A 26,473-nucleotide genomic window follows, 5' to 3' on the forward strand; every position below is an offset into this window, starting at 1 on the left:
TCATGACCAGGGCAGTGTGTTCTTCTCTGAAGGCCTTAAAGGGATCTGCAGAGTGAACCAATGTCAGTGAACCAAACTATATCTTTCACAGTATGGAATTTGTGAACTTTCGTTTGGACCATGGCACCATGAATAATAACTAGAGATGAGCGAGCATACTCGGCCACGCCCCTTTTTCGCCCGAGCACCGCGATTTTCGAGTACTTACGTACTCGGGCGAAAAGATTCGGGGGGCGCCGTGGGTGACTGGGGGTTGCAGCGGGGAGTGAGGGGGAGAGGGAGGGCACCCCCCTGTTCCCCGCTACTAACCCCCGCGCCGCCATGCCTCCCCCCGCTCCCCGGCGCCCCCCGAATCTTTTCACCCGAGTACGGAAGTACTCGAAAATCGCGGTGCTCGATCGAGTAATTACTCGAAACGAGTATACTCGCTCATCTCTAATAATAACGTTAAAGGAGAATCATACTTTTACACAGTAAATTTACAAAATATGCAGAAATATTCACTTTACTTACATCTTTTAATCACTTTTTATTTTAAAAAAACATGATGTATTTCACTAGGGTCGACCTCACAGTACAATGAGAAATATTTGGTAGGGTTCAGACATAAGGTTATGTTGTGCTAAAAGGCTATGTCCACCTTGGCAAACAATGTTTTTCTACAGCTCCTATGTAGACCTATGCTTCCCCTTTGTAACAAACAACAAATACAACCTACGTTGTCTGATGTTTCTGTTGATGCCATACATCCTTATATATGTCCGCTAAATCTTGGTAAAGTACATTCAGTAGATAATCATGACAAAAGGGACAGAAAAAATGTATGACAACTGGATCAGACTACACAGAGCATATCTGTAGTCTCTTACCATAGAGACACATAGAACTATATAGGAGCTGCAGAAACAAAATGGTAGGAAATGTTTAAATGAGTTTTCCAGGGAGAATACTACTGCTGACCTGTCCTTTTAATAGGTCATCAATAGTTGATCTGCTGGGGTCTGCCGCTTGGGACCCCGAGAGTTCAGCTGAGCGGGCGCATGCTGTCAGCGTCGCAAATACACAGAGGTCAGAGTGGAAGTCTCCGCGCCAACCTCAGTCTAGTGGCCGGCGCTCGTAACTGCAGGCATGGCTCTCATTGAAATCAATGTGAGCTGTGACTGCAGTTACAAGTGCCAGCCACTACACAGAGGTCGGCTCAGAGACTTCCGCTCCGATCTCTGTATTTGCAGCATGTGCCCACTTAGCAGATCGGTCGGGGCCCCAAGCTACGGACCCCAGCTGATCAACTATTGATGACCGATCATCACCGATCATCAGTAGTATTCTTCCTGGAAGACCCCTTTAAATTTATGCAAAGTTCCTTTGCTTTTAGTTTCAGGTGTATTAGAACACTTAAAAAAAGAATTTAGACTGAGGCCAGCCCCAGGAACTATGGCTTGTTGTATATTTTCAATTAAAGCCGTTAAAATGCAGAGCCATCCATATAATACTTGAATAATCTGGAACAACTCCAGTAGAGAAAACCATATGCCTAGAAAGAGTAAAAAGGGCGTAACGAAAGGGGTACTCGTAATGAGACAGCATTGGGCTCTGCATAAAACTTATGGTTTTAATTGTGGACATGGTTCCCTAAATTTCAAAAAAGGAGAAACTAAATATAAACCAGCGAACTATGATAATCATCTTCAATGAGTAATGTATCACACAGGCAAAAAGTGGGGAAAAGCCCCCTGCGTCCTAACACAGATATAAAGCACAACTTTATTTAAAAATCCTTATTCTTTTTAGTCTCATTCAGTCTACTTTTTTGTCTGATGAACTAGTAGCTTCCTCTATGCTGCTGTTGGTGCCCTGGTTTCCGGCTATGAAGGGTTCTAAATTCTTGTCTTCCTCTTCCTCTTGCTGCAGTACATGCAAGTAATATTTCTGGTGGTCAAGGTAGGTTGTAAACAATTTTGAATATTCTGGATGACTCAGGAAAAAGTTTTTAAACTCCTCTACAAGAAATAGAAATAGAATTAAAATAAGCCATGAAGAATTTTGGTGCACAACCATAAACATATTATTGGAGCATCTCATGTACATGAGGCAGACAAACATGGTATTCCATAGAAGACAGAGCTAAAAAATACACTGATTTTTACCCGTGGCTACTGCTTTTCAGCATACCTGTACTACCTTTATTTTTTATAATAAAGTTACATATTTTGCCTACTGTACTTCTAGTATTTCTAGATTTGTAGGTTGGTGCATATATAGTTAATGAAGTTGTCCAGTTGTAAACTATTGTTGGCCTATCCTTACGATAGGCCATCAATAGTAGATTAATGGGTGTCTGCCGCCCAGGATCCTTGTCCATCAGCTGTTTGCCAAGCCAGTGCACTAATGCAATGAGCAGAATTCTGCAGCAATCAGACAGCTCCTTTCCCACTGTAGTGGTGAGGCTTGGTATTGCAGCCAAGGTTCCCATTAAAGTAATTAGAAACATTTTCTGTAATACCAAGCTGGTCCACTACAGTGAAACTGAAGCTATCTGCTTATTTTAGAAATTAGCTCAGTACTTGAACAAAGCAGCCCCGCAAAGAGTGATTGGTGGAATACAATGCAGCGGAACCCCACCAATCTGCTATTGGATAAAGATAGGCCATCAATAGTTTCCAGTTGGACAACACCATTAATCTGACATTAATTTATGACAGCAGTAAATTTAAAAGACTTGGTTTGGTTGAAGGCATACAGTGTATAAGGGGGTTGTCTGGTTTAGAAAACTGGCTGATAGTTCAACCCCTTAGTGTTAAAGCCCGTTTGTGCCTTAATGATCAGGCCAAATGTTGGAAATCTGACGTGTCACTTTAACATAGAAAAACTCCGAAAAGGTTTTGCATATCCAAGTAATTCTGACATTGTTTTTTAGAAACATATTGTACTTCATTTAGGTAAAAACAGACCAATAGAATTTGTGTATATTTATTAAAAGCACCACAATTGGGAAGATTTTGAGAAAATTGTCAGTTTAACATTTTCAAATGCAATATGTCAAATATGTGCAAACATACTGTACACTTTTTTGCTAAGATATATATTTTCATCTGTTTACTTTATTCTGGAAGCACATTGGAAAAACCTTTGTTTTTTTTAACCATTTAGGAGACATACAAAATTTAACATTAACATTTTGAGAATCATTTTGTTTTCCTACACCAAGCCAAGATTGCAAAGGCTCATAGGTGTCCGAATGACAGATACCCTCACACTTGACCCCATATATTCACCGAAGGGTGTTTTGAGTATTTTGACCCCACAGTTTCTTTTCAGGAGTCAATGCAATTTAGAGGAGAAAAAAACAACAATTTTATATTTTTGAAAATATGTCATTTTAAAGACAGTTTTTTTTTCTATAGTGCACATGAAAATGAGGATTTGTACCCCAAAATGGATACCCCTGTTTGTCCTGTGTTCAAAAACATACCCATTGTGGCCCTAATCTTATATATGTATGCACAATGGGGCCCAAAACGAAAGAAACAGCTGGTGGCTTTCAGAACAGAAATTTTGCTTGAAAGTGTTTAAGGCCCCATTGCCCATTTGTAGAGCCCTAGAGTGGCCAAAATGATGGAGAAACCCCACAAATTACCCCATTTTGAAAACCGACGCACATGTGCAGAAGACTGTGTCAGGTCCTGGAAGGACTCTCAGCTCTTCCTATGGATCCAATCCGTGTGGGGACATGAAACTTTAACCTTCTCCAACTTTTCTTTTACTTTTATGCGATCGCCATTATTGCATAATCACAATCGTGTGACCCATCACAACTACAGGCTATCAGCAACCTCCGGCAACCTTTAGCAGGGAGCTGTCACCCACACAGACCCCGGGGCCTTAATATCCAGGGCAAGCATGTTTTTACAGCCCTGGGGATTAAAGCCCGGAAACCCAGGATGTAAAAACACATATGAGTGGTCACTAAGGGGTTAATGGGGGCCTGTTAGCTCTCCTGACTTGTCCATTTTAGTTAATACTTTTATTCTTCATGAAACATCTTAGAACATAGTTTCTTATAACATTGTGTTGTGCTGTTCCTCTGTTATTCCTCTTGTGAAACGGGTGTGTCTCTACACCAGGGTTCCCCAACTCCAGTCCTCAGGGACCGCTAACAGGTCATATTTTCAGGATTTCCTCAGTGATGCACAGGTGATGTAATTATTGTTGGTGCCTCAGACATTGGCACAGGTGTTCTTTCTATAGGATATCCTGAAAACATGACCTGTTTGTGGTCCCTGAGGACTGGAGTTGGGGACCATTGCTCTACACAACCTGACTCTGTCAAGCACTGATTGGATAGTGTGAGAATATCTAGGGACACGACCCCCAACTAGTAACACCAAGTGGTCAAGCTATTCATACCATAGAAGTGGAAGGAACAATAAAGGAATAGTACAACAAAGAGCTATAAGTAAAGCTGCTCCAAGGTCGCGACAATAATGGGGAATACAATTATTTACCAAAACGGGTATGTCGGGCCTCTTGACAGGTCCTCTTTAAAGCCAGACAAATGGGGCAATCTTGCAATATATGGGCATCCATTTGAATACTTCCCATGTCTACCACACCTCCAAAATAAGGGATTTTAAAGCTCTCACCATTTAACACTCCAAATAAAATGTTTTTCATAGATACATTTGAAGGTCTATAAAAGTAAAGAACTGGCATACTAAGTAGAGAGGGACATGAAATTACAAGACACTGAACTCCTCCATTAGTAAGTATATAATAATCACATGTGTTAGGCTGGGTTATATCCCCTGGGGAGAGAATTGTGTGGGGAATGGTTTTGCAGAGGGAGGCATTTGATTAATGAAAATATATGTATTGTCCTTGCCATATATTCCTCTTCTTTTATACACATTTGGAAAATGTGTATGATCTGTATGACCTCTAATGCTTTGTATGTAAGTGGGATGTGAAAAGGTAACGCAGACTGGATAGTCAAATGTCATTGGTGATAGAATTAGAGATGAGCGAGCATACTCGATAAGGCAAACTACTCGAGTGAGTAGGGCCTTATTCGAGTACCTGCCCGCTCGTCTCTAAAGATTTGGGTGCCGGCGGGGAGCTGCGGGGAAGAGCAGGGAGGAAGAGGGGGGAGATCTCTCTCCCCCTCTCCCCCCCCTCCCCCCTGCTCACCGCCGTAACTCACCTGTCACCCGCGCCGGCAGCCGAATCTTTAGAGAAGAGCGGGCAGGTACTCGCATAAGGCACTACTCGCTCGAGTAGTTTGCCTTATCGAGTATGCTCGCTCATCTCTAGATAGAATGCTTTTGTAGAAATGATGTTGTTGAATGGAGCATAGTTAGAGGAGTGATGTTAATGCTAAAAGTGAAGAAACTAATGCAAACACTAATGTATATGAAGAAAAGTGATACTAATGTTATATTTAATGGGAAAAATATGGTTTATTACACAGATGTTAGTGTTTAGTAAAGGAAATACTCAGGTTTATCATAGCAAATACTGTGTTGTTTATTACATAACTACAGAGGTATATTGGATATTGTAATTGTGTATTATACAACTGTTTGATGTAATTGCTGACATGAGAGTTCGGCTGATGATTACTGCCTGACTGATGATGAGTATTGTTTGTGGCCATGCAGTTAGAAAGTGTGATAGTCTCTGTCATAGCCTCCATGGACGTCATAGGATTAGTTTGTATCCCAGTCATTTTTTTGGTGTTTCTCCCCGGGTATCGTGCTGCGCAGAGTATGTGTGTTGGATGGATGAATAGTGGATCAAGTCTGATTCTGTGGGAAGGTGCCTGTTGGGGTATGATAGGCAGGGTGTGGTGCACAGCTGAGGGTTGCGTTTTCTGTGCTGATAAAGTGCGCAAGAGAATTGTGAGGTTCAAACAGAAGTTGATGCAACCTATAGTCATTAGTCACAAGTGAAGTTCTGTGACGCCTGCTGTGGGGAAGAGGCTGGGTGAAGGTAAACAGGGTATTAGTGTAGTATGTCTACACCGGAAGTGTGGGCATGACAAGGCTGAGCTACAGGTAATGCCCAGGTCACGCCCACAGCTCCCAATTAGCTGTGGCATACACACCTTCACCGAGCTGCCAAAAGCTCGGTGCATCATAGAGACGCTGTTAAAGGGGTTGTCCCGCGAAACAAAGTGGGGGTATACACTTCTGTATGGCCATATTAATGCACTTTGTAATGTACATTGTGCATTAATTATAAGCCATACAGAAGTTATCAGAAGTTATTCACTTACCTGTTCCGTTGCTAGCGTCCTCGTCTCCATGGTGCCGTCTAATTTTCAGCGTCTAATCGCCGGATTAGACGCGCTTGCGCAGTCCGGTCTTCTTCTTTTCTGAATGGGGCCGCTCGTGCCGGAGAGCGGCTCCTTGTAGCTCCGCCCTGTCACGTGCCGATTCCAGCCAATCAGGAGGCTGGAATCGGCAATGGACCGCACAGAAGCCCTGCGGTCCACCGAGGGTGAAGATCCCGGCGGCCATCTTCACCAGGTAAGTAAGAAGTCACCGTAGCGCGGGGATTCAGGTAAGCACTCTCCGGTTTTCTTTTTTAACCCCTGCATCGGGTTTGTCTCGCGCCGAACGGGGGGGGGGGGGGCTATTGGGAAAAAAAAAAAAACGTTTCGGCGCGGGACAACCCCTTTAAGGGTTTTCTTAGAGGGAGGCAGCTCCCTCTGTTTTTGTCATCGGACCCCCGAGATAAAAATCGTGTACTGCCGATGGGTTGTTATGGCAAGAGGATTCCAGATACAGGCGTCCTGTTCTGCTATCAGCCCCCACAGTGACGAGCTCTGGCAGCGGGAGCCAGCTGTCAGTGATAGCTAGCCTCCTGCTGCATCAGCTGCAGGGTGCATTAGAGCAGTGACTCCCATTGTTAACCCCAGGTTGAAGGTGTATGTGTGCCACAGCCAATCGGGAGCTGTGGGCGTGACCTAGCCGTTACCTGCAGCTCAGCCCGGTCACGCCCACACTTCTGATGAAGACATACTACACTAATACTGGTAAACAATGTGAGTGAGAAAATTTACTAGAACCTCTTGTCCTGAGGAAGAGAATGCATAGACAGTTTGGACCATGGTACCGTAGCTCTGAACTGGGACTTGTTGGTTTGAGCAGTCCATGAGAGATAGACTAGCATCATAAAGACTGCAAGTAGACCAGTAACTTGACTGTGTTAGGCCGCCTGCAGATGGGTGGGTCGGATCCGGCTGCGAGGTTTCTCGCCGCGGGATCCGACCCGAGCGCCTGCAGAGAGCGGCGCGTACTCACCTGCGCCCGCAGCTCCAGCTGTTTGATGTGCCGGCTTGCTGGGCAGCCGGTGCATGCGCAGACCAGAGCCGGTGGCCGGACAGTGACGTTTCTGCTCTACGAGCCCCGCACAGAAATAAAGCATGCCGCGGTTTGTTTGCCGCGCGGCCAAACTGCGGCCGTCTGCATAGGATTGCGTTTGTCATCGTACCCCTAGATAAATTCGTTAAGGGGTCTACTTTTCAAAATGGGGTCACTTGTGGGCGTTCTCCATCGTTTTGGTCACTCAATGGCTCTACAAGTGTGCAATAGGGCCTAAATCTTCTTCAAGCAAAATTTCTGTTTTGAAAGCCACCGGTGGCTCCTTTCATTTTGGGCCCCATTGTGCATACAGGCGTAATACTAGGGCCACAATGGGTATGTTTCTGAGCACGGGATAAACAGGCTTATCCATTCTGGGGTGCAAATCCTCATTTTCATGTGTACTATAGAAATAATTCCTGCCTTTAAAATGACATATTTGCAAAAATATGAAATTTTAGTTTTTCTCTTCTAAATTGCATTGACTCCTAAAAAAAACCTGTTTGGTTTAAACACTCATAACACCCCTTAGTGAATACGTTAAGGGGTGTAGTTTTAAAAATGGGGTCATTTGTGGGGGTATCTATCATTTTGACTTCTATGAGCCTTTCCAATCTTGGCTTGGTGTAGAAAAACAAACTGTTCCTCAAAATGCTGAAAAGTAATATTAAATTTGTACGTCTCCTAAATGGTTAAAAAAAAAACGAAAGTTTTTCCAATGTGCGCCCAAAATAAAGTAAACGGATGGAAATATATATCTTAGCAAAAATTTCTATATTATGTTTACACATATTTGAGATATTGCAGTTGGAAATGTGAAAAAATGACTATTTTTAAAAATTTTTCCCAATTTTGGCGCTTTTAATAAATAAACACAAATTCTATCGGTCTTTTTTTCCACCTAAATGAAGTACAACATGTGGCGAAAAAACAATGTCAGAATCGCTTGGATATGCAAAACCTTTCTGGTGTTTTTCCATGCTAAATTGACACGTGTCAGATTTGCAAAATTTGGCCTGGTCATTAAGGCGAAAACAGGCTTGGTCACTAAGGGGTTGATTCCACAAAGACTGGCTAGCAAATACAGCATTAAAAAGATTTCTAAGCCTGTGTAGTTGAGTGTTCCGAATTATATTGACAAAGGATTTAAAACTGTATTACAACATTTGAAAACATATGCTACTTAAAGGGGGTGTCCAATTGTAAGCTATTGAAGGTCTATCCTCAGGAAACGCCATCAATAGCAGATCCGTGGGTGTCTGCCACCTGGGACTACCTCTCATCATCTGTTCTCTGGTCCACTGCTCTCATGCACTGAGCCAATTTTTGCAGGAAGCAGACAGCCCCTTTTCCACTGCAGTAGCCAGGGAACGAAGCAGTCTGCTTCCTGGTAATATCAGCTCAGTGTACAAACTCACCAGCCCAGAGAACAGCATATTGGTGAGAATCCCATGCAGCAGGCCCATTCCAGTCTACTATTGATAACCATCTTGAGGACAGACCATCAGAAGCCTACCACTGGACCAACCCTTAAAGGGTCTGTATGTTTATTGTGTATGTGGGGGGTCTGGAACGCAGACCGAAATGCGAATGTTGCCTGTATCCAAATTAAGAGGAAATATTATATAGAGTACTCATAGTTGAGAACCATAATGACCCACTATACACAGACTTAGTAAATCAGAATGAATTCTGTTTATTGTTGTACATTGCTAGTTTATATGCAAGTTGTAAAGAAGGCGTTTCCAAATGTTACCTGATGCCTGGTTACAAAGTACATTTGGCAACTGTAAATCAACAAGCTTTTCTAAACAAAAGGTATCAACAAAACTGTTTGAAGTAGACATGGAAACAGTTACAGTGTGATAATACAGGTTTTGTTAATTACATTTCTTGTTTGGGAAGAACTGTAATCTTCAAAGTTCATCAGCAATTTGCACATCAAAAGAGGGGACATTGTTTCTAATTTTTACATAGACAAAACTGGTTCAGCCACCTACTCGGAAGTCAGCACAAAGTTGGTAAGTTGGTATTCAGTAAGATAACTGAATAAAATCTAATTAGTCATACATTTAGTATTTTAAAATCAATATTCAAATAAACGCTTGAATATACCTTTTTACATATGATTCTATATCCAAATTCTACTAGCAACTTCCGGAATGTTTTACATATAATACATAACATTATATAACCAAATAACTAATGTCACATTCATTACACTGTTTCCTTATCTTTCTTATGTTAGGTTATTGATTAATAATGATTGACCCCTATCATTCCCCCATTTGGACATCAGAGCCACCATTATCTCCTGGTTCTGTCACCCATAGGTGCCGGGTTCCCAGGTAGGAATGGTGCACTCTATGTCCATCAAGATATGAAGACATAATATCAAATATTGCAAGTCAATCAAGTTCACAATACAGTAATCTTAGATTTATCAACATCAATATCGTCATCGTCATATTAGACACTTAAAGGGGTGTAGAAAATCGGCATTCAGTACATTTAGCTATTCATAAAATTATTACCTTAATTGCAATATATATATATATATATATATATATATATATATACACATAAGATTATACTAGTCGGACGATTGCAGAGTAGCTGTTATTTCTGTTGCCTTAATTCGTTGGCATTTCCCGATTTCATTAGAGTCACAAGTAAAATTACAACATTCTTCAGCCAACGCAACATTTCTCACCTAAAACCGAGTTATATTCGTCCAATGTGTATATTCAATGGTATCGCAATGGGGACAATATTCAAATAAATTAAGGAAGGTGTTTTCCTGAACAACATTGTCATCTACTACATCACTATCATTGTGAACTATTGAGCGTATGTCTCGAAGAGTCTCTACAGGAGTGGGGACAGATAATAGAAAAGTCCGCAAAATGTCCTCTCCACTCCTGAGGTTGGGCATACACGTGTGGGAAATATTTGCCCACCCAGTCCATCGCTTGTCCATGTGGATCGTTCGTAGTGGTGTTTCCCAATAAGAAGACAGTCCAATAAGACAAATGCAGAAGTCAAAATCAAAATGTCCATTACCTCCCCCACCCAAACAACGCCGGGATCCCACCCATCACTTTTCCTCTGGCTCGGGAACTTTCTTGCAGTGGGAGGCATGTATCCACTTTTACAGAAGTAGGTTTTTTTGTTTTTTTTTTTCGACCACCCAGTCTCCAGGCTGCAAGAAATGAGTCCCCTCTAGATTGTCAGGGTCTGGAATTGGGGAAAACACTAGATCGGGTGTTATTTTCAGTTTACGACATAGTTCTTGTACATATTCAATAACCTTATCACACCCCTGCTGTAGGGCCTGTGGATGGTACAGGCCTAATCTTGGCATAGAGCCAAACACTTCTTTTAACTTAAGCATATCATTTCAGTTCTTTCAACTCTGTTAAACTCTGCGGGTGGTATGGAGTGTAAAACGCTTGTTCCACCCCAAGGCTGACATAACCTTTCGCATCACTTAACCTGTAAATTGTGTACCTCTGTCACTCTCAATTGTCTCTAGTACCCCAAATCTACATACAAGTTCTGACACAAGTTTAGCCACTGTACATTGTGCGGTGGCTTTGAACAGGTCCACACACACAAGGACGTACTCATACCTGCCTGATTTGGGAAGCTGGATGTAATCGATTTGTAATCTCTGAATAGGATACAGTGGTCTGGGTGTGCACTTCACATGCCTTCACATATGCCTTTGCCAACCTGTCGAACCCTGGAGCATACCATACCTTGTCCATAACAGAAACCATGGCATTCCGAGAGGCATGCACTTTCCCGTGAGCTAGGACGGCGAGGTGGGGGTAGGCAGCCGCTGGTACATCATCTACGTCCCGTAGGACGCCAAATCCCAAATCAACAAGAGTGGTGGGACCAAGATCCAACTTACAGCACAAGGGGTCTTGCGTCCTGTCCTGGGAGAGCTGCAGCCTTGGCTGCCCTATTCCCCTGTTCTCTGGTGACTGCCCCTGCGTGTGTGCTTTAACCTTTATTATGGCCACCTGTCCTGGCAACATGATAGCTTAATGGGCTTGCCTTGTGCCGTGAGAAAGCTCCTGGACCGCCAGATGGGTCCATAATCGTGTGCAGTACCAAAGGCGTACCTGGAATCAGTGTAGATATTAGTAGTGGTATATTTTTCAATCGTACAGGCCTCAGTTCCTGCGCTGACATGTATGGCGGCAGTGGTTTTTGTACAAGTATCTCATTCAGTATGACTACTTCAAAACCTGTTACAAACCTTCCTTCGTCATTCAGGTATCTAGATCCATCCACAAACATTTCAAGGTGGGGGTTTAGGAGGGGTTTGTCAGTGACATGTGCGAACCCAGCTGTCACAATCATGCTGGTGTTCTGCGTCAAAGGCCTCCTCTTCATCATCAGTCAGAGAATTTGCAAAGAGCTGGTCCTCTGTACTTACTCCCCCATTTGAATCAGTGTCACCTAATGGCAATAAGGTGGCCGGATTCAAAGTGGTGCAACGTTGAAATGAGACATTGGATGAAGAGTGTACTGCAAGTTCCATTTTGATCTGTCTAGCACGGGACAGATGTCTACGGCTTACCTGTGGCAGGATACCATGTATGTCATGTGGGGTGTAGATCACCATGGTGTGATCTAGGACAACGTCAGAACTTTTGTCCATTAGTGCCTGAACTGCTAGAACCGCTCGGACGCAGGATGGAGACCCTCTAGCCACCGCGTCAAGATGGGCACTGTAGTATGCTACAGGTCGCTTTTTGTGTCAGTACAGCGGTGGCGTGTCCCTCCATCTCAGTGATGTACATTTGGAAAGGGTTGTCATAGTCTGGCAGCCCCAGTGCAACCGGTTACCTGTACTTTCAGCTGATAGAAGGCTGACTCGGCCTGCGGGGTCAGGGCAAATGGCCGTGAACCCAAACAGTCGTACAGAGGCTGCATGGTCATGGAGGCAGAGCGTCCATTGCCAATAGTATGAAACCAGTCCCAAGAAGGTACGCAACTGGGCATGGGAGGTGGGAAGTTACATGTCACTTACCACCTTCGTGCGTTCCGGCGTCAGGTGCTTAGTACCTGGACCTAGGCAGTGGCCCAGGAACACTACGTGAGACTTGCAGAACTGAAGTTTCTCTTTGCTGGCTTTTCAGCCATTCTACTCTGATGGAGGAAACACAAAAGGCTTAGTGATGCATTGAGGTAACTGTCAGCAGTACATAAAAGTAAATTAAAAACAAATCATCAACATATTACAAGAGGGCGGTGCCCTCGGGAATTGGCCAGGCGTCTAATACCAGTTTCATGAATCTGGTGAACTGGTATTGGGCTATACTGTGCCCCTTGTGGCAGCACTATCCAACAGTACTGCTTTCCTCTGAAATTAAATACAAACAAATACAGACAGTCTGTCGAGGTCCGTCTGACTGGTAGCCCAAAGGCTCAAAGGAATGACACTAAGAACTTGTTTCTCTGCGTGCGTAAGAGTGAAGACAGGTAGAGGTGTCGCTAGGTCTGCTGCCATCCGACAGAAGGTCGGGTGACTTTCAGACCTGGGGTGTATACGAGCCTCACCGGACGGGTGAAATTCGATACAAGATCCCAAGGATCCCATCATTTCGGTTCCCAATATGCTTTCAGGACTTTCCAGCACAAGGAAGCGCATGAGGCATCGTGACCCTTTAAACATTACCTCTAGTGGTTCAGTTTCTGCCAGCTGAATCGGCACTCCTGAAACCCCTTGCACCAATTACTGCTAGACAATCAGGCTGGTATTCTATTTAAAATAGATCAGAACCTTGTAGCAAAAAAAAAAATTAAAAATTAAAAATTTAGAAATTGCTGACCTGCAATACCTGGATCAATTATGTCAGATGTCCAGTTCCTTGGGCTAAGCAATGACTCAGGAATTGGAGTTTGTCTTGGAGGTGACTTACTATTTGTCAGGACCTGCGGAAAGCTGAGTTTCTGCAGTGGCTATCAAGACAAATACATGAGCCGGATCTACCAAGAGAGCAGTTCGTTTACAAAACCTCCTCTGAACTGTCACTTGAGGTCTCAACCCGTACCGATCCATCCGGTGAAAATTTGATGGATGCAGATAAGGCTTGTAAGATATTAGTACAAATAACAGACATGAATTACAACAAGGCAGAATAATCCACAAACATGTATTCATATTGGAATATGATATTCTTTAAGCAAATTCATTATTAATCTGATCCTGCCTGCAATGTCTCATCAAATTTGAGAAGAAAAAAATTTCCTAACTGCCCAAGCTCCTCACCCCCTCCTTTGTAGACAAAAGAAGGATGAAACATTACCTACTTTTACATTATCTAGCTCCACCCCTTCGATGCTGGTCGTTTGCATGTCTCTCCTACAGAACATTCTTTCAGAGACAGTGCAGTACTAACAGCATTTAGCAGTGATATAGACGTCCAACCAATCACAGAACTGACATTTACACAAAAAGCAAAAAAAAAAAAAAACTAAAATATATCTTAAAAATCCCTATATTCTCTATTTTTAAGACCGTATAATTCACATAATTCATTACAAGTTTCTTTTTTCATCAGCGTCTGTCTTCCTTTCTATGACACTGAATTTTATCTCTATGAAACAGAACAATAGCTAAGATATTAATAAGCAACTAAAACATTCAGACTTCAAACAGCATTAATTATTAGTAATTACTAGACGTATACTTCTCTCCTAGGCTGGTCTGTGTTGAGGGTGGAAGACCTCTTCCTATTGTTCTTCCCTCCCATCTCCTTACATCACCTAGCTCCACCCCCTGTGGTCTGGCTCAGCGTTTGGTCTTTCTTGCCTCATTTAGTTTCTAGCCACCGGACAGTATACACCATATAACACAATCTAACTCTCATACGGGCCCTTCATTAATACACAAATTCACACTCACTAAGGGGTTTTTGTTTTTTGTTTTTTTTTCATTCCTATACGGACTGATAATATGTGAAGTAGAAATTGGGATTGTATTTACTGTACACCAGACTTCCAATAATGAGCGAATTATGTATAGATAAGAAAAACTCTTAGTACCGCGGTTTTTACACAATTTGCTCAGAATAGGCTATCCAATGACAAACATAATACAACTTATGCCCATTTCCACCTACATACTTATATTCACCACTCCAGATAGCAACTATTATTACCGTGCATTGTTAAACCTTCTACCTTTCCTTAACTCATTGACTTGCTTTTTTTCTTTCTTTTAACCTTCAGCTAAAATTGCTTACATCAACTTTACACTCAGGAAAAAAAAAAAACACCACACAGTATATATACTTCATTGTTCTTTTGAACCCCCACAGATGTGAGTGGGGTATAACTTTCTTACACTTAGAAATTAGACATTACAAGAACACTAAGACGTACAACAAAGACTAGTTTACATAACAACAAGACTTACAAGACAAACAATAGTGGTTATTTGTCACATAATTGTCCACAGATTTTGCATGAACTTACTTTATGTCCCAGAGGGACACAAACTATAAGAGGATTCCCTTTCTCTGATAACCCCTTACTGCCGTATCTATACTTGCCTTAATCCATCTGTCTAACATATTTTTATACAACCTTTTGACTATCTCTGAATCTTTTCCCCAAACTTGCTGGTCTAAGACTCCCAAAATTCTAAACACCTTACTACATTCTTCTTCCCACAGCTAACGTGCCTTCTTTGTCTTTTACTATTTCTCTAGCTGATTTCCATATAGGCATACTACTTGCCCTGTACGTTTCCCATATTGTCTGTTCCTTTATCTAAACCGGCGTCTCTGATATCTTTCATATGCTTTTTCCCGTACTATTGCCAGAACTCATAGTTAAAAGGTTCCCGCTTTTCTAAGTCCTATCTGTCTATATATTTTATACGTTTGTCTGCATACGTCTCCCCCTTCCCTTTCTCTTATGGACTTACCTCTTGATTTACCACTGTAACACAGCATTGAGGATGCATACGGCTTTCCTCAGATAAATCTGGCGGTCCCTTCTGCCAAGTCCGAAACTGGCAGGATAACTATTTATTTTATTTCCCACTATTCATCACTAAGTAAACAGGACCTGATATCACCTAGTAAACTAAGGACCCCTGGTCCCTGGTCCTGGAATAGTTTTACGGACTCCTTAAGGGGGGGTTTAGGGGACTTCTGGTGATATTATAACAGACTCAGTAAAAGCAAATTATGGCTAACACGACACAGACAATCAACATACAGATTTCAACAATTACTACAGGCAACATGGCAATATACACACAAGGGTTCTTCCATCTAGCACGGTTACTAAGAACACCGTAAATAACAGGCAGAAGCGTCCTATATAACATACAGCAACTCACCCCCTGTCGACACGAGGACTGAATGAAGTCAGGAGAGCCCAGAGCTTGAGTGGTAAGTCAAGAGCTTACCGTATACCGGTGTTTTGTAGATCTGGGGTCCCGTGGCCTCTCGTCCGGCTGGTCGGCAGGTAGTGTAGTCAGGTATCGGCTGCAGGTAAGGAGCTAGCTTCTGCCCCCCTATCATGTACAACTTAAAGTAAACATTGTTATAGTTTGCTGCAAAATGTGCTTCATCTCTCAAGACTTCTGCACAGTGGGACAACTCCCCTCACATGCTTATACTACTGTCCGGTCTTCCATTCTTCACAGACATGGCCAGTAGGAGGGATTCCTCCTTATTAATGACAGATCCCCTTTGAATGTGTCATTTTGTGATGATAATGTATTAGTTCTGGTCTTTCTTACCATAACAGAGTTTTCCTGACTCATCAGCATCCATATCCTGGAAAAGTTTGGAAACATCAAGGTCTGGAACGCCAAGTGAAGATCTTAACAGGGAACTGAATTCATTTTCTGTGATGCTGCCATCGCCATCAATATCAAATAACTAGGGTAAAGCAAAACATTATAATGGCATGTGATATATGTTGTAATTACTTCAGACTCAGCTGTATGTGATTATTATACCTGTACAGAGACAGAGAAAAGTAATAAGGGCTAATGCCCACGGAACTCCGCGACGTTGCCCTGCAGCTATAAGGTTCTATTGAACCTAATAGCTTAATGTTCATGCAGCGGAGTTTTAAATGCCACAGGAATATGCGTGGCCAGCTTCCATTGTAGACAACGTGGCCTTGCCCACTGTAAATACGTGGCCCTGCCCACTGTAAATACATGGCCCCGCCCACCGCTGGCCACGTCATCTGACACTGCCGGCACGTCATGCACTGTACTGTGAATGCCTGCTGGCCCTCCATGCGGGACGTGTACAGAGGATCCGGAGCGGTCAGTATGGAGGTTTTGTGGTGGGGTGCAGGGGGCGTGGCGGACTGCGCTGTGATATTCCGCTGGCGGAGTCAGTCACGGCCGTGGGCATGAGCCCTAAGGCTGGGTTCCCACACGGCGTATTCCTGGCGGAAATATCGCAGTTTGGCCACAGCGAAAAGCCGCGAGATTTCCGCCTGCAAAGCGCTACTTCAAAACCCGCGGCACTTAGAGGAGAGCGCGGCCGCAATGAAAAAAATATAAGAATGGACATGCTGTGGCCAGTGAATCTGCGCCACAGCACTTGCTTCTGCCACCTTTGCTGCAATGAATTTGCCTTCCCATGTGGACAAGATTTCTGAAAAATCTTGTCCACATGGCTGGCTAATCCCGGGATTACCGTCCGCAAGTGGATTCGCCTCGGCCTAAGAGAAAAAAACAACTGCAGGACTCATCATCTACAAGCCTATAGCAAGTGCTTTACACAAATAAACTGGATCCAGGGTTTGAGCGAACGTCTGATCAACCACATGTACAAGGGTGGACAAAAATATGGAAACACTGAACGAAATGCATAGGATTTTAATCATTAGCACTGAGCTGCCCTATCGGCCCCTGCTTAGTGGAGAGCTTTCCACTAAATTTGTGTTTACTTTACCTCTTGCCCTGCTCTGGGTGGTTTTGGGAGCCAGCTGGTAACAGAAGCTGAGTGGCTCAAACTCCTGATTAAAGGAACCTTGTTGCTCAGGCAGATGTTCACTTTTGCCCAGCAGCATATATGTCCTATTACCTCCACTTAAAATTGGTCTCTATATGTCTTATTGAAATATGGATTATAATCCTAAACATGCATTTTGTACAGTGTTTCCATATTTTTGTCCACCCCCCCCGTATGTCTTATGTAAGCACAGCAGTAATACTCATATGACTTACAAATGTTTTACAGAATGTCATTTATCTAAGAACTACCAGTTTTGTTCTATAAGCGTTAACAGGTCCATTAATGATACTTTTTTCTGCAATTTCGCCATTTGTAAGGCTATTAAAACAGACAGATATGGCCCAATTGCTATATTTTATGCAATTTTTCTAATACATTTTGATTTGTTTTCTGCGTGTTTTCTAACGCAATCCTATGGCAGCTTCCACGGGCGGAAATTCTGCCGGAAATCCCGCCGTGGAATTTCTGCCCATGTGCAGGGGGACTAAGGCATTTTTTTTACATGCATAATAATATATATTGTTTGTAGTACGGTATGCATTGCAGAATATCGTTTGTACTTATACTTGCAGAACCTTGCATAAGCTGAGGCTATGCTTAAATATAAGGGTTAAATAGTACAGATAAGAGGTGATTTTGGTTACCAAGCAGATAGATCTTCAGCAAGTTTTGCAGAGTGCATCAGTTTTTGCAAAGCTAAATTCTAGCAGTTTTGCAAGGCATCACAATCCCCGGGAATGTGGGAGGAGCCAGACGCCAGGCACCAGTCAGAGTAGAGTTGCTTGTGGGATGGGGGAGAGAGAAGAACAACCCGGCAGGTGAGTGCAAAGACCAGAGACCCAGAATCTTCACCCGCCCTGCCATGTTTTCTTTGTGCGCAATATGCAATCAATAGAACCCCTTGATTTCAATGGGTTCGTTCACATGCGCAATCTTGCGCGCAAATTTTCAAACAAAATACGCTGCATGCTCTATCTTCCTGTGGATTTGCACAGGCAAATAGCAGATATAGGACTATTAGACTTAATTACCCATTTCAATGAATTAGGAGTATGGTTGCATGTTGGTTTTGCTGCGCAAATGCACACAATTTGCGCACACAAAAAGTACAGTAGGACATGCATTTGCGCATGCAAATATGCAGCATAAATTCTGCAAATATGTGGCGTAAATGTGCACATAACTGCACTCATGCCCATGTGATAACTTTAATAAGCTTAGTCCTCGTGGCTCTGAATCTATCGCCTTTGATGTGTTAAGCCCCTGTCTGCTGGAGAGTCATGTGTGCTGGCATCAGAAATGGTGGCAGCAAGAATCTTGGGGTGTGTTGAGGGGCATTTTATGCTCAGTTTGCTTCCTGAGTGTAAGGTGCATGCAAAATTAAATGATAGATCAGCCTCTTGCAGTCACATCCAAGTCCTGAGATTGCAGAATGTGTACAGGACATAAGGCTAGCAAGGATTAAACAAAAAGGCCATTTTAATTCAGATCAGCACCACTCTTGTCTATTTTGCAGTGCATTCCTATTCAAGTTCATGGGCCTAATCTACAGTATCAGTCATAGTGGAAGGTCATAGACAAAAAATGGGCTGGGTTTTTTTTGGGGGGGAGGGGGAGAGACAGCATCTTTTCTAACCCTGGATAATCATTCTAAGATCTGTGTTCCTTATGATTTTGCAAAGAAATGCAAACAAATCTAACAGGTGGCATTGCTACCTTTCAAGGTAAGTGCATGACTACTATAAAGTCTGGTGTTTATCAGTAGCATTAGGTTATAAGGCAGGGGTGTAGAATCTGTGGCCCAGGATGGCTATTAATGTGGCCCAACACAAAGGGGAGGCTGCATCTGCAGGAGGCGAGGCCGCAGGCAGTACCTGGCACTGGCATTTGCTGTGATTGAGTTACTCCAGGTCCAGTGTGATTCTCCTTGTCCTCCCAAGTCCTGACTGCTGCCAATCCAGTAACAAGGTGAGGACGAGAGACGTGGTCTCATAGTGGATGGCCAGCGCTGTGTCCCCTGTTGTCAGAATGGCTGTAAACTGCATGCGAGTCTGCACAGGCTTCTGTGTCTAGGCTTGCATGCATGGCCTTGTAGCAGCGGGGGTTATTTGCAGGATGATTGGGGTTGTGTGGAGGTTGATGGAAGCTGTATGGAGTACTGTGGAGGACTATGGGAGTTATGTGGAGGATGATGGGGGTTGTTAGGAGGACTGTGGATTAGGATTATTAGGGGAGGATTTTTTTTGCTCATCTGTGGTGGCAGATATCCCTATAGTTATGCACATATCTGTTTTGTTTGCTTATAAGGCCTCCTTCCCACGAACGTATTTCCGCTGCGTAATTCGCAGCAAAAATCCGCTGCGTTGCCCGCAGCTATTAGGTTCTATTGAACCTAATGGCTCAGGGCACACGGTGCGGAATTCCGCACCGTGAAATCTCCCGTTCTCACCCGCGGCATGCTCTATTTGCCGCGGGTGTACGCGCTGACGGCTTCCATTGCAGTCAATGGAAGCCGTCCGTTCACGCTATCTCCTGCTGTAACACAGCGGAGGATACCGTGAAAACGCTTTCCCGCCTACCACCGCCGCGTCATGTGACGCGGTGGGTGTGTCGTGATGCGGTGGCGGTGGGCGGGGAAGCGTCATGCGGGAGCGAAGAGATCGGATCCGCTGGCAAGTATGGGGTCTCTGGGGGGCACCGTGACAGGCTTCGCCGCGGAATATTCCGCGGCGGAGCCCGTCACGCTCGTGTGCAGCCGGCCTTAGATTTTGTTAGTGATTGTTTATTTACCACTCAGTCCAAGACAACTCCTCTTCTCTGCCCCAGAGATGCCAAAAGGTTTGACAATCCTGTTAATAAGTTTTGTTATGTGGTAATGTAATATTGCAGGCTGGCGAGACCCTGCTGTAAGTGAAAAGGAAGTTGAATTTGTTGCCCGGTGGGGTATATAAATAAGATGTACATCACAGCATGGGGAGTTTCTTTGGGTGAAGCTTTTAGTGAAGTACAAAGTAATGTACATGGAGGACAAGACACACTGCTGCCTGTGGTTAACCGGCGTGAAGTCCAGCAGACCTCTATATGGGTAGCTGAGAAGAGTCCAGGACTTAGCGACTTGGCGTTGCCCGGCGAGGCATATCAGTGGGGCGGACGTCACAGCATGGGGTACTGAGTTTCTAGGAGTGAAGCTTTTCCCGCAAAGTATGCAGTAGTGTAAATAGAGAAGACGCACTGCTGTTTGCAGTAGTCCGGCGTGAAGTCCAGCAGACCTGACCTCTTTATGTGTTGCTTAGCAGAGTCATGACTTAGCCTGGTTGCACATGAGCGAGCCGGAGTCGGCTGTGGGCACCCTGTTCCCAGCTGGCATCTACAGGTACCCATCATTACTTCTCTTCTGTACTGCGGATTCTGCTGTGGGCACCCTGTTCCCAGCCGGCATCTGCGGGTACCCATCATTCCTTCTTCTCTTCTGTACTGTGGATTCTGCTGTGGGCAACCTATACCCGACTGGCATCCACGTGTACCTCATTTCTTCTTGTCTGTACTGCGAATTCCGCTGCGGGCACCCTGTTCCCAGCCGGCATCCACACGTACCTCTCGTTTCTTCTCTTCTGTACTGTGGATTCCACTGTGGGCACCCTGTTCCCGGCCAGCGTTCACACGTACCTCTTATTTCTTCTTCTCTTCTGTACTGCGGATGGCCCGCATGGCTCACCGTCTTCAATGGAAGCCATCTCAAATAGAGAATGCTGCGATTTTTCCTCCACGAGCAGAAAATCACAATTGATTTCCGCTCGTGTGCAGGAAAAACCGCTTTTCCATAACATGCTATGGAAGTGATTTGCTGCAGATGCCCGCTCCGGATTCCGCAATTCAAATACAGTTGTGCAGCCGGCCTTATTTAGTGTACCAGGTGATTGTAATTTCATCCCGCTTGTGCCCCTCATCCTACCGAGGTAGATAAAAGCGTTTCCCTGGCTGTCAGCCTGACCGAAACGTGATTTCCTGCCTGCAGCAATTAAAGCTTGCGCAGTGAAGCCCCTGCCACCTGCAGGTATGTTCTATCAACATCTGGAATATTCCTACTTCTGGACCCGGTTCCATCTGCCACCTAGTCTGCATGGTCAGACCCCCATTACACTCCAATGGGGCCTGTGCATAGGATGGACGTACCCATGAGTTACATATAGACACTTTCAGACGTGGTGGCTTATGTAAGGCTGTCCGTCCTGCCTTGTCCACCACAGTCTAGGATTCTTTTTGCACTATGGAATTTATGCCCGCCTGATACTTCAGTGCGCGACTCGGTATGTCTCTAATGCTTGAAGAAAAGGAAATGCACATTACCTAGAAGGAAAAAAACTACCTGCCTGAATGCCTAAAGCAATGTGTGAAGGTTGATTTTTGAAGTATCTACATATAGTGTCGGGTTATGGTTTGGGTTGGCAGGTTTTTTATTTTAACCCAATAGTAACTTTGGGTTTTCTTTGTAGATTTTAGATGTGTTTACTAATTTTTATAGAAAAAAAATTTGCACACAATTTTCCTTTATGAGGTCATAAAAAGCTTTGTTGTACATTAGGAACTCCAAAGAGAGGGCAAAATAGCCCTCTGTGGTGACATTGATAACAAGTAGAACTGTTCTGGGCCTGCTAAAACCCTTACAGACTAAGAACATCATCTGATCCAATAGAGGCAATGTATGGTCATGGACAGCTTTGCTTCCTTCTAATGTACACAAAAGAGTTCTCATTCACCGACAGCAAACTAATATCTTGTAAATGGTGAGAAATTACATTATAAAGTTTTAGAACTTTTTATTTATTGGGTGACTAAGAGTTAATTGTATATAGAGCAGAAAATCTCGTTACGGCCAGTTTCATAGAAGCACACTGTGGGTACATTTATGCGCCCGTAAGATAGACAACTGTTCCAGCCTTTCTACAGGTCTACTACTCTAAATTCAGAGGGTCTAAGGCTGCCTGTCCACGGCCGTGATGGAATATCGCTAGCGATATTCCGCTCCAGGGGAGGAGGGGGTGGGGGAGCACTGACAGGTCTCTGCGATGAGCCTATCTAATAGATAAGCTCACCGTGTAGAATTGCGGCAAATTGTAGTATGCCACAATTTCAATCCCGCAAGCGTAGAAGCTCGTAGATGTCGGGCTGTGCTTTCCATAGTTAGCCTATGGAAAGCTTTTCATAGCGTGATCCGCGGGCGATTTATCACAAGTGGATCCTCGCCCGTGGAAGGCAGCCTTATGATGCTCTCAGTTCTGATTAAAGGTGCATTTATGCTCGTATAAGCAAACGTAAATGCACCCTTAATACTCATGTGAAATTAGAGGAGAAGGGAGGAAGTGTTCCAGGCACACACACTTGACACTACTGAGACCACTGCGAGTGGGGGTCGCTATTACAACTGAGACCACTGTGGTGGGGGTCGCTATTACAACTGAGACCACTGCGCACGCGCGGGGGGGGGGGTCGCTCTTACAACTGAGACCACTGAGGAGGCGGGGTGTCGCTGTTACAACTGAGACCACTGAGGGGGGTCACTTACTACTGAGACCACTGTGGGAGGGGGAGCGGGTCACTATTACTACTGAAACCACTGGGGGAGGGGGTCACTATTATTACTGAGACCACTGGGGGAGGGGGTCACTATTATTACTGAGACCACTGTGGGGGGGCCACTATTACTACTAAGACCACTGGGGGGGCACTATTACTACTAAGACCACTGGGGGGGGGTGTCACTATTACCATTGTAGTGGGGGTGGGTGTCACTATTACCATTGTAGTGGGGGTCAGCATTACTACTGAGACCACTGTGGGGGGGGGGGGTCACTATTACTACTCAGACCACTAGGGGGGGGGTCACTATTACTACTGAGACCACTGTAGAGGGGGGTCACTATTACTACTGAGACCACTTTGGGGGGGTCACTATTACTATGGTAGTTGCCGTTTGGTTGCATAAGGCATATTTTTCACATGCATAATAGTATATATTGTGATAGACATGATGATTATTTATAAAATGTCTATCGATTTGTATAACCCAAGTGTATTATGCTATTGTAATGACTTCAGCCTAATGTGGAACTCTGCTGCATAAGGAAAGAGTTAAATCACAGTGTTATATACAAGCAATATATATATATATATATATATATATATATATATATATATATATATATATATATCTATCTTGGATGAATCCCCAGCTCTGCCCCCCACGCTGAAACTTCTACAACAAAGGAATTCCTTCAGCCTGAGCACATGTTGATAAGACTTGCCACATACACAGAAACTGCTTAAGGTTGCCTGCATAGAGGGCTATAGTGTTATGTGTATATCCTGTGTTCAATACTGAGTGTTTACCTAGGCCCCCTTCCTCTCCTCACCCAGGCTAGTTAAACAATGATTCATCACTACACAGAGCTGACTTCAGCTAGGACAAAAGTCCATACTACATCAGCATTTGGAGAGGGTGGGCAGAGAGGTGGGGGATGCTATATGATCCGACGAATGAGAATCTTATATGTTACTGATGTAATCTGTTGCACGCCCATTGAAGGGCGGTTGTCATGTGTTATAATAAAAAGCCTGAGCCTCTACACATTGTATGGGAAGACAGATCCCTTAGGGAAGTTTAAAATAAGGGGTATGGTAGATGCAGCCGAATGGAAGCCTTCACTTAGTCCCGTGCCCATAATTAACCCCCTCCGCCGTAAGATAAAGACCTTGACGAACATGATGATCATAGCCGACCCTACCTTTTGAGGACACCTTGACAGTAGCGACTGGCTACTCTGACCAGAATCTCTGGTTGGAGTTGATGAGGTACAATGCTAACAGGAGCAACAAGTCTAACTGTTGCATGTGCGGTAGTGCCCGACTACACTCGGGGATGGTCCCCCTAAATCTCCCTGTAGATGCTGAAGAGTGGTTTATTAGTCTCTTCACGAACATTTCCGCTAATTACACTGTCCGTGAGAAATGGAAGAAGGAATACTCTATAACTACTTAAGTGTTTTGCACCGGAGAGAGTATTACTGACTACCCTGGAAACTACACCTGCCAGGCAATTAGGCAGGGTAGAGGGAGATTTTTGGGGAACTCACCAATATTTCCCTTGTTTAAAAAAGGATGAAGAGCCAGTTCCGATAATGCCAACCACATACGCTACCAAAGGAAAGGAGAAATGTACTAGTACTGCGCCTGCCCCGATCTCCTAAGATGGATTGTCAGTGGAATTCCCATTTGCCAAGGGATAGTGCAGAAGACCTTAGGTTCCGGCGAGGGCACACCCTGTGGGGTGTTAACTTGTACAGATAGAGGGTATGGATGCCCGGAAATGAGCCCAGGGAATCCATGGCCTCCCTCTGAGGTGAGGTAGGGATCCCCCCCCTCCTAGGAGTAGGGACTTACGGGCAGTGGGAAAACCCTGACGCAAGGGTGAGGCGACCTGGACGTGTTCACCATTAGGACTATCTCCAGGAGGGACATTGGTGTGGGTGAAGATTAGGGAGTCCCACGCCGTGCGTACCTGTGCATACTACTAGTATTGTAACATTATACTAGAGCGAGAAGAGAGACCCCTGGTGGTAGTTTTGATCTACACGTGTACATTGACGTCATAGGATAGCCAAGGGGGGTACCTGACAAGTTTTAAAAAAATAGAGACCAAGTTAAAACTAGATTCGAGTCCATTTTCCTGATCATTAGGGTAAATAAACGTTGATTGGATTAATTATGTTTATTATAATTAGCAGTGGTTTATAAATTATACTAGAGTCGCCTTATAGGGACTAGTCGACCAATAGGACCTACCTCGACTATGACTTTTCAAAATAGAATGACCTTAGATATGACTTTAGCTAAAAAGGGGAGTGTCTGTAAGATGATAGGGGAGACTTGTTGTACCTACATCCTAGACGACACGTGACCCGCGGGTAAAGACGCACTTGCCATTAAGAAGCTGACCGCACTAACTAAAAAGAGCTAACTTTTGGGACCAGCACTCGCCATGGATGAGCGGGTGGTAAAGGATCCTGGCACAGACGGGCGTTGCTGTTGTATGTGAACTGATGGTTATCTTTTCTGTTCTAGTCTGCTGTGTTATCCCCTGTGTCAGAGAGACCTGTGAAACTGATGCTGGAAAAGCCGCTCCCACCATGAGTTTGCTGGATGCATCCCCAGAAGGAGTGGACAAGTCCTACACCCCCTTGAAGACTCTAAAACGAACCTTCAACGCGCTCCAGTTATAGGCTCACGCGCAGAGAACTGTGAAAATTAGATAGAGAGTTAGAGGATAGACATTTTAAGGGGGGATTGTGATAGACATGATGATTATTTATAAAATGTCTATCGATTTGTATAACCCAAGTGTATTATGCTATTGTAATGACTTCAGCCTAATGTGGAACTCTGCTGCATAAGGAAAGAGTTAAATCACAGTGTTATATACAAGCAATATATATATATATATCTATATATATATATATATCTATCTTGGATGAATCCCCAGCTCTGCCCCCCACGCTGAAACTTCTACAACAAAGGAATTCCTTCAGCCTGAGCACATGTTGATAAGACTTGCCACATACACAGAAACTGCTTAAGGTTGCCTGCATAGAGGGCTATAGTGTTATGTGTATATCCTGTGTTCAATACTGAGTGTTTACCTAGGCCCCCTTCCTCTCCTCACCCAGGCTAGTTAAACAATGATTCATCACTACACGGAGCTGACTTCAGCTAGGACAAAAGTCCATACTACATCAGCATTTGGAGAGGGTGGGCAGAGAGGTGGGGGATGCTATATGATCCGACGAATGAGAATCTTATATGTTACTGATGTAATCTGTTGCACGCCCATTGAAGGGCGGTTGTCATGTGTTATAATAAAAAGCCTGAGCCTCTACACATTGTAGAGACTCTCCCAGTTTTAGACCAGCACTTGTGTCTGATCTGGTTCGATGATGTGTGCACACGATATAATTCGGAAGCGACAAAATACCCCAAAGCCTGCTGGAGAAAATCATAATCCAGAACAATATAGCTTGTACTTTGCATTGCAGAATGTTG

The 26,473-nt window shown here is 44.0% G+C and overlaps 1 protein-coding gene across 1 annotated transcript in view; it reads right to left on the bottom strand.

The window, feature by feature from the left end:
* Positions 1-1,623: 1,623 nt before the first annotated feature.
* Positions 1,624-26,473, bottom strand: part of LOC136601944 (lysophosphatidylcholine acyltransferase 2-like) — a 56,977-nt gene continuing 32,127 nt past the window's right edge. The window contains exons 4-5 of the mRNA XM_066588864.1: positions 16,141-16,282; positions 1,624-2,000 (exon numbers count right to left, since the gene is read on the bottom strand). Of these exons, the coding sequence (XP_066444961.1) occupies positions 1,798-2,000; positions 16,141-16,282 (345 nt within the window). The 3' untranslated portion in view covers positions 1,624-1,797. The remainder of the gene's footprint in view (positions 2,001-16,140; positions 16,283-26,473) is intronic.

This window comes from Eleutherodactylus coqui, unplaced genomic scaffold (genome assembly GCF_035609145.1).
Source record: "Eleutherodactylus coqui strain aEleCoq1 unplaced genomic scaffold, aEleCoq1.hap1 HAP1_SCAFFOLD_52, whole genome shotgun sequence".
Taxonomy (NCBI): Eukaryota; Metazoa; Chordata; class Amphibia; order Anura; family Eleutherodactylidae; genus Eleutherodactylus; species Eleutherodactylus coqui.